Here is a 9,688-nt window from a genome sequence, read left to right as displayed (position 1 = left end):
AGAGCGTCACTTTATGATTCAGCCAAGTTGACTTGATTTGTCTGCATTCAGGTTATACTGAAGCATATTTACGTAATGTTTAAGCGTTTGAATGAATACACTTTTGACATTTCAGTTACATTTGACTTAAAACATATTATTGAATGTTTATGTAAACGGGACGTTGCTGAAGGGAGCTCACGAACAACACGTGTTTGAATGTTTTGCAAGTATTTGCAGAAGTGCATTTGAAAAAGCCTCAGAACAAGATAAGATTATAACAGGATGAAACACATTTTCTCCTTCTCATCTGTTTGCATCTTCATCTCTGTCGTCAGCTCCTTCCTCCTCTCTCCTCACTGAATATTCCTCTCTCTCTCCCTCTCTCTCCCTCCCTCCATCGCTCACACTGTCACCAAAATGTAAAACGTGTCACTGATGCGAATGAGCATCAGCTGTGTCCTCAGAACACCTCCACGGTCCCCAAACTCCTCCGTCCTGCAGCTCTCATTCGTGCCACTAGGCGGCGCCACAGGATCTGACTCTTAATCTGACTCTCACTGACAGAACTGTGCCAACGTTTCTGCACTAATGGGCTTCTGGTCCGGGTCTGTTTGTTCTGGACTCCTTGTGAGGCTGTCAGAGCAGCAACGTAATGACGTCAGAATCACGTTAAAATGAAATTTTTGTTTTAAAAAAAGGCACGATTGTAATTGTTTACAATTTACAGAAGCAATTGTATAAAGACTGTTTGTTATAGTGTTAGGGTTACATATATATATATATATATGTATTTTTATATGAAGGCTGTCTTAGACTCAAAATACGAGTGTAAGGAGGTGGAGCGAGTCTGTATATATATGTATTCATATATATATATATATGAAATGATTTAAGAGGCTCTGGATCATTTACACCAAAATATCTACTGTATCTATAAAATGCTGGAAAATGGTGAAAGAAGTCCAGAAGACGTCTTGTTTTGTCCTCAACTCAAAGATATTAAGTTCACTGTCACAAAGGAGCAAAGACACCAGAAAATATTCACATTTCAGCAAAAATACTTCATACTTTAAAAAATAACTTCAACCGATGATCAAACTAGTTGCCGGTTAATTGAACAGTTGACAACTAATGAATCAACTTATGAATAATTGCAGCTCTGATATGATCATCCGTGTATTTTTGTACATTATGTCAATATTTCATTTTTCTATACCATGAAGCCCCTAATTTAAATACACACATATATATATATATATATATATATATATATATATATATATATATATATATATATATGTGTGTGTATATATATATATACACGTCTGTGGAGTCGAATGGAATCCAATGCAACAGATAAACGAGGTCTGTGTGAAGCCTCAAACCTTCAGCTGAGAGTTGAAGTGACTTTGTGGAGACATTCGTTTGTGTGGGTGTGTAAACCTGCTTTGGCGTGACATCCCTGACTCACGTGTGTCCTGAGAACTTTTGTCTGTAACAACCGGAAGGAGACTCATGACCTCACACACACAAAAGGTTGGACACTCATCATATGAATTGCTGTTTACAGCTCCAACACACACAATTTAGTGATTTGCCGGTTCAGTGAAATGACATTTCGTTTTTCTGCTGATGCAGTGATTCAGTGGAGCAGCATGTGGAGACTTGAGGACGTGCACAGACAGAAACACGACTGAGGACGTTCAGAGTTCTTCTGAGGAGATGTGTTAGATGTGTTTGTTTGCAGCCGTTGCATTAAAACCAGTAACGCTCTCCCAAGTCTGCTGATTATTTTCGTATCAGGAGAGATTTTGGATCAGGCCTGCTGGGCACATGCAGGCTCAGGGGAATTCCCAAAGAGACGCAAAACAACCGAAAAGAGATGGAAAACAAGCAAAAAAAGACAGGAAACCACAACAAACAGACGCAAAACAACTACAAAGAGAAGCACAACAACCAAAAATGTGTCTCTTTGAATCCGTGGCTCATGTTCTTATGTTCTTATGTAGGGGGGGGGGGGCTTTACATGCCTGTGCCCCAGACAACATTGTCCCATGATGTGACATTGGTTTCTTTATATATATATTATTCAGTATCTTGTCTTATATAAGGTCAACAGTCGTTCATGTGCCTGCAGATTTCAGCGTGTGATTACAGATGTGTGATCCTAAGAACAGACTACGGGCGTGTCCTGCAGGTGAGTCACGAATCTCAGCAGCTTTGAAATCCAAAAGAGGGGAACGGGACTGGAGCACCAGCTCTGATTTGCAGCGTTTCGTTTTACAAACAGACCAGTAATGCTGAGTCCTCACCAGATGTAAAGAGGACAAAAGACACAGTAAAGGCTCATCCCTTCCACCATAGCCATAGTCATAAAGAGACAATAACTGATCACAGACACGCAAAACTACCGAAAAGAGACGCAAAACGACTACAAAGATGCCAAAGAAATGTAATATAAATCATAAGGAATCATACTTAATGTATATATTAAAATATATAAGTAATAATACTGCATATATATCATCATGTGTCATGTCAGGAGTTCTGCAGTGATGTAAAAAACTAAACTAGTGACGATCACAGCTAATGAAGTTCCTGTTTGAAGAGGCTTCCAAATCTATTGGATAATGGATCCAAAAGTGAGTGGTGCCAAGTCCAAGAACACGCCCTTCACCTGAGACACAGGTACCTCTTAAAGTCACAGATGTAAGTAGGGAAAGCACTGCATCCAATTCAAGTTTAACTAATTCAATTATGTTTGTTCATAGTTTCATATTTTCATGCAATACAACGCAATAATATCTTGCTTGTGTTTTACGAAAAGAGCAAAAACACTGATGTCCTTTCCAGCTGGTTGTAACATAAAAACATTTTATTTCATTATGCAGCAGATGATGTTTCATCCAGATGGTTCAAAGAGTCTTTGAGGAATCTGGAAACACCTTCAGAGCAGCTGTTACTATAAAATAAAAACCTCTGTGTTTCAAATGTCGCTGGTTATATGTTTATATTTTAGGATAATCAGATGCTTATTTCTGGACACAAACTGGAGCTCGATCCCTCAGAGGAGGCACCACTTAAATGTCTCTGATGTGACATTAAGACATAAATGAAGCATGTAAATGTCCCATGAGGGGCATGAGGGGCATGGGGGGGGTCGACCCCCTTTGTGCGTGTGCACGCCCCTGACAGCTCAGGGTGTGAGACTGTGACCTGCAGCAGATCTATTTGTTGCCCTTAATGAGCCGCCATACAGGAGCAGACAGCTGTGCAGATATGCGTCTTTCTCCTGTCACACTAAGTGTGTGTGTGTGTGCGTGCGTGCGTGCGCGTGTCATTGTGGGCGTCTCTGTCTGTAGCGCAGCCTCCTCGCAGGCCACTCCCGGGAAGCGCGCGCGCTACTGTTCCACCTCACAGACGGACGGACCGACGGTGTGTGTGTTTCCATGTGAGTGTGTGAGCGCCTCGGCTGCTGCTGTGCACCCGTCTCTCTCTCGCTATCTCTGCGCGCGTGCACGTGTGCCCCCCCCCTTCCTTCAGTCCCGTGCTCGGTTGTGTCGAGGTGGAGGTATGTAGCGCCGGATTCACCGCGCGGAGCAGCATGTAGCAACCTGGAGCACAGCGCGCAACATCGAGGATTCTTTTCATTCTAGGGCCGGCGGTGGTGGGGAGAGCTTTTTTGTTTTTTATTTTCTTTTAGAGGAGTGTTCGTGTGTGTTCGTCCCCGCCGCTCTGCACCTCTCGGTCGATGGTCGTTGAGGAAGCTTCCATCTTGAGTCCCGTATCTACCGAGCGCACCATGGCGAGCGACTCCCCGGCGCGGAGTCTGGACGAGATAGACCTGTCTGCACTACGGGTAATGTCTCCTCTCTCTCTCTCTGTGTGTGCACGTGCATGCGGTGTCTGTGTCGAAGTGCGTGCGCGTGCGTGTGGTGGCTGTTGAACACCTGCCCCCCGCCCCCTTCCCTATTTCCTCTCTTCATCCTCACCCACTTCCCTCCTCACCCACTTCCCTCCTCTCCTCGCAATGATGCGTCTCCCTGCGATTTGCTTGCATGGTGGTGTGTGTGTGTGCGTGCGCGTGCATGTACGTTAGCATGTGTGTGCGTGTGTGTCGGGGCTGTAGTGCTCGTGCACGGCGGCCAGTGATTGAGGGAAATCAGGTCGCATGGAAGAACGTGGGATCATGTGGCCTCCCACCGACACTAGTGTTGTTGTTTGTTGTTGTTTTTTTCTCAACAATTGGGACGTGATGTAACGAGGCCCTGAGCTGCTGCTGCTTATACTGCGCGTGCACCCACCCTCGTGCGCGTGCGTCAGACAGCATAATAGAGGCCGCTCTGTCTGCAGCCAACTATGTAGGGCAGATGTTAAGCTGCCTGCTCACTGACAGATTCACAGCACACACACACACACACACACACACACACACACACACACACACACAGAGCCTACAGATGCACGCACACATGCTCACTTACTCTCTCACACACACACACACAGAGCCGACAGATGCACGCACACATGCTCACTTTCTCTCTCACACACACACACACAGAGCCTACAGATGCACGCACACATGCTCACTTTCTCTCTCTCACACACACACACTGAATAATAATGATGATAACCGCAACAGGAGCGAGTTCCGCCATTTCGCGATGTTGTGGCGGCAGCAGCATTGCATGGCAGTGGCTGCTGGTCTGTGCGCGTACACGTGCGCGACTGCCAAAAGACAGGGAGGTGTGCAGGGAAGGAGACAGTGTTGGAATGTGTGTGTGTGAAGGGTAGATGGACTGTGGTGATGCATTCAGGGGAAATTTCTGATTTGGATTTAACTGCTCAGCTAAAGATGAACGATATGACTGTGTGTGTGTGTGTGTGTGTGTGTGTGTGTGTGTGTGTGTGCGTTATTCTCCTTTTCGCCTGCTGCTTTCGCAACACAGTCGTACCTGCAGAGCAACACTCAAGTCTGGACATGATCGACTGTGTGTGTGTGTGTTACAGAGACATACAAACACACTTTGGGACAAAGACAGACAGAAGAGATGTGCACGTTCTTGTAAAAATGAGAATCCTTGCTTTCCGACTAGAAATTAGGTCACTCTGTCTGTAGGGGGGGGGGGGTTAAGTGTGACGCAAAGCCTGTCGCAAGCACACACACACACACTTCCTGTTTCATTTCCCAAAATTATCTCATTTACCCTCCTCCTCTTCTCACCGTGAGACTTCAGTCACAGAGGTTGTGTCCTCCTCGTTACGTTCCCTCAGAAGGAAAACTCAGTTTTATTTATAACCTGGATGTCTTGTCCCATCAGAGGCTGAGATATATTTAGAAGAGTCCCACAGGTGAGGAAGACGAGCGGTCAGAGAGGTTGTAAACAGAGGAGGAGGCTTCACTCTCCTGTATATTCCAACATCTATAGACCCTTTTACAGCTGACGTCATCAGAAATACAAGTGTGCATGTTGGCGAAAGAAATGGCGTTCTGCAGCCAGACGAATGAGTGCCCGTCTCCACGTAGTGGTGCAGAAGATTGGTAAACTCACGGTCTGGATCATATCACGGTTGTAGAGAGACGGTTGTAGAGACACGGTTGTAGAGACACGGTTGTAGAGACACGGTTGTAGAGACACGGTTGTAGAGAGACGGTTGTAGAGACACGGTTGTAGAGAGACGGTTGTAGAGACACGGTTGTAGAGACACGGTTGTAGAGAGACGGTTGTAGAGTCACGGTTGTAGAGACACGGTTGTAGAGAGACGGTTGTAGAGACACGGTTGTAGAGACACGGTTGTAGAGACACGGTTGTAGAGAGACGGTTGTAGAGACACGGTTGTAGAGACACGGTTGTAGAGAGACGGTTGTAGAGTCACGGTTGTAGAGACACGGTTGTAGAGAGACGGTTGTAGAGAGACGGTTGTAGAGAGACGGTTGTAGAGAGACGGTTGTAGAGACACGGTTGTAGAGAGACGGTTGGAGAGACACGGTTGTAGAGACACGGTTGTAGAGACACGGTTGTAGAGAGACGGTTGTAGAGACACGGTTGTAGAGACACGGTTGTAGAGAGACGGTTGTAGAGTCACGGTTGTAGAGACACGGTTGTAGAGAGACGGTTGTAGAGAGACCGTTGTAGAGAGACGGTTGTAGAGACACGGTTGTAGAGAGACGGTTGTAGAGACACGGTTGTAGAGAGACGGTTGTAGAGACACGGTTGTAGAGAGACGGTTGTAGAGACACGGTTGTAGAGACACGGTTGTAGAGAGACGGTTGTAGAGTCACGGTTGTAGAGACACGGTTGGAGAGACACGGTTGTAGAGACACGGTTGTAGAGACACGGTTGTAGAGAGACGGTTGTAGAGACACGGTTGTAGAGACACGGTTGTAGAGAGACGGTTGTAGAGTCACGGTTGTAGAGACACGGTTGTAGAGAGACGGTTGTAGAGAGACGGTTGTAGAGAGACGGTTGTAGAGAGACGGTTGTAGAGACACGGTTGTAGAGAGACGGTTGTAGAGACACGGTTGTAGAGAGACGGTTGTAGAGAGACGGTTGTAGAGACACGGTTGTAGAGTCACGGTTGTAGAGAGACGGTTGTAGAGAGACGGTTGTAGAGAGACGGTTGTAGAGACACGGTTGTAGAGAGACGGTTGTAGAGACACGGTTGTAGAGAGACGGTTGTAGAGAGACGGTTGTAGAGACACGGTTGTAGAGTCACGGTTGTAGAGAGACGGTTGTAGAGACACGGTTGTAGAGTCACGGTTGTAGAGAGACGGTTGTAGAGACACGGTTGTGGAGTCACGGTTGTAGAGTCACGGTTGTAGAGAGACGGTTGTAGAGACACGGTTGTGGAGTCACGGTTGTAGAGTCACGGTTGTAGAGACTCGGTTGTGGAGACACGGTTGTGGAGACACGGTTGTGGAGTCACGGTTGTAGAGACACGGTTGTAGAGACACGGTTGTAGAGTCACGGTTGTAGAGACACGGTTGTAGAGTCACGGTTGTAGAGAGACGGTTGTAGAGTCACGGTTGTAGAGACACGGTTAGGAGTCATGGTTTTCTTTTCGCCTTAATTATAAGCTGTGTGCTCCGACTGAGCTGAGCGTGTTAAACTTGTTTTTATAAATGCACTCACACTCGCACATAGACCCAGACGGTCACACACACACACACAGACGCAGACACAGACACACACAGACACAGACACAGACACACTCACACACTTGTATTCATGCTCTTTGGTGCACCTGTGTGCTTATTAGCCTCCTAGCTGCTAGCAACCTGCAGGTGGGCCTGTTTTAACATCAGCTCCTGGTTTCCTTCTTTCTTCTTCGCTGGTGGTTTTGTTATGTGTGTGGTCTTAAAGGCTGCAACAGGTGTGTGTGTGTGTGTGCGTGCGTGTGTGCAGGACTAAATGTGCTTCTGTTTGACCTTGAGTGAAAAGAATCGCTTCCTTTTTAAACGAATCCCCTTCAGGAGGCTCCAACTGTTGCGCACACACACACACTCTTATCTCCAGGCTGATTCAAATTCAAAAACTGATTTTGATCTTCAAGCATACCTGTGTGTTTGGTATTAGCGTGCATGGGTGTGTGTGTGTGAGCGTCTGGGTTTCCTCTTTCAACAGCTTTGTTTACATTCACATATTTGTATGCTCTTTCTGAAGCACGGCATCAGAAAGTTTATGTTTCTATCAAAGTTTTTACTGTCTTGAGGTTTTTTATTTTCTGTTGATAAAAGATTTGAAGCAAAGTTTATTCGCTACAAACCAGCTGATGGAGTCGCCGCTTATTTGCTTGTCTTCTTTTTTTGCCTCATTTTAAAGTTTACTTCAAGTTCCCGCGTTAATATTACAGAAGCCGGTTAGCCGGTTAGCTTAGTTTAGCATAACGGCTGGGCAAAAGCAGGATCAAACTTGACTTCAACACCATTGTTAGAAAGCTACTCATCGGGATTAACTCTGGATGGAATCTGAGGATTCATCTCTTTCTGAGTCTTTTTCATGCACGTAGTCACAAAGAAGAAGCTGGTGAGAAACCCGTTTACACGCGTCATGTTTCTCATCGAGGTTCCGTGTTTGTTTACGTGACGTTTTCATAATTCGGATCTCTGCAGGAAGTCCACTGTGACTCTGTGGTTTTAGGTGCAGAAGAATAATCCTGCTGAATGTGATGGTTTCTGAAAACTCGCGCGTTAGTTCCCCACTGAAGGAGTAATGACAGTGTGGTGATACAGAGAGAGGCTTTTCAAGGGTAATGGTGTGTGTGTGTGTGTGTGTGGGGGGGTCAAATTCCTCACACACATTTCTAAATCCATCTTGTGTTCAGTTGAATCCAGTTTATGTTCTCCTGACTGACTTTGTCTTGTTGTTTTTTTGTCTCCTCTTCCTCTTCCTCTTCCTCATCTCTCTCTTTTAGGACCCAGCTGGTATCTTTGAGCTGGTCGAACTGGTTGGAAACGGCACCTACGGGCAGGTCTACAAGGTAAGACTTAATAGGAATTCAATTAGTTTTAATGGAAAAATGACAGATTATATGGGGATTATATGCTGTGTTTTGGCTCGAAGTGTGTTTGAAGTGTGTGTGTGTGTGTGTGCGTGTGTGTTCGACACACTCGCACGCGTCTGCTGATACACAACGAGACGCGTTGGTTCGGTATTGATCTTCAACAAGGCGACGGCTGCTTTGGAAAAAAAGTATTGACAGAACAAACTGGGGTCGATCGTAGAGCATTGTGGGTAAATTAAGATCTAAAATAATAACACTCACTGGAAGAACTATCACCCTGTAAAAGATGCTGTGGAAGTGGGCGGGTCAATACACTTGAGTGAGTGTTTGACAATCGATGATAGAATCACAACATTTACACTTTTATGTCATCGAACGGCGAAACTGCGGAGGATCCTTTGGTTTCCAGCGACGGCCGAGTCCTTCGTTCAGAGAATGTCTTTCAGGATGTGCATCCTCCGTGCACCTCAAACACCCACAATCCTTTGTGCATTAAGTGTTTCGAGAAATACGAAATCAATATTCCGACTACAAATTGTAATGTACTGAATTATCTAAAAACAAAATATCCATTTCTTCTGCACAGCGTTAAGTATTTAACTTGTGTATGTTTTCAACAACACGTGCATCAAACGTGTATCTCTTCCAAGTGGCTGGTTTACCTGTTCAAGATGATCAGAAGGGTCGGGAACGTTCATTTAAGCACAAATTAGCTCTTAATCGGTCACGATGGCGAATCATGTTTCCGTTCTCCGGATATAAAGAGTCCGGGGACGAGACACGATCCCAGAAATGAACAAAAGACTCGCTCTCAAGGCTCAGCTACAAATGAATTGGAATTAATTAATTATTGTCTCGTTTTGCCGATAATTAGTGCCAAATTCCATCATTTTCTACCAAGTACATGTCTTTGCTACCTGGGATTTATTTATGGAGCTGCTGGAGTTGTACACTAAAGTATTACACAATGTTTACCTCTGAGATGTACATGGGGGGGGGGGGACTTCAAGTACTCGTTTTCTGCTGTTCAGAGTTTCTTGCACCAGCACGTTTGATACGATAGAACTTTATTAATCCAGAGTAGAAACGTATACAAACAATTTAGTTTCTGTTTCTGTTTCCTGGATTTGATGAATCAGTGAATCAGCGTTTGAAAACACGGAGTTCAATTAGTTCTATTGGTTGAAACTCACTGTAAGCT

At 45.3% G+C, this 9,688-nt stretch overlaps 1 protein-coding gene across 5 annotated transcripts in view; it reads left to right on the top strand.

Moving 5' to 3' along the window:
- The first annotated feature begins 3,586 nt into the window (after nucleotides 1–3,586).
- tnikb (TRAF2 and NCK interacting kinase b) overlaps nucleotides 3,587–9,688 on the top strand; it is a 43,244-nt gene continuing 37,142 nt past the window's right edge. For all 5 annotated transcript variants that reach the window (XR_013772923.1, XM_079292434.1, XM_079292433.1 and 2 more), the window contains exons 1-2: nucleotides 3,587–3,841; nucleotides 8,398–8,463. Coding sequence is in view for 4 of the 5 variants with exons in the window: in XM_079292434.1 (XP_079148560.1) it covers nucleotides 3,734–3,841; nucleotides 8,398–8,463 (174 nt within the window). In the remaining variant the exon portion in view is untranslated. The remainder of the gene's footprint in view (nucleotides 3,842–8,397; nucleotides 8,464–9,688) is intronic.

This window comes from Melanostigma gelatinosum, assembly GCF_949748355.1.
Source record: "Melanostigma gelatinosum genome assembly, chromosome: 20".
Classification (NCBI taxonomy): domain Eukaryota; kingdom Metazoa; phylum Chordata; class Actinopteri; order Perciformes; family Zoarcidae; genus Melanostigma; species Melanostigma gelatinosum.
Note: the sequence above shows the minus strand (reverse complement) of the source record. Positions and strands in the feature narration are given on the sequence as shown.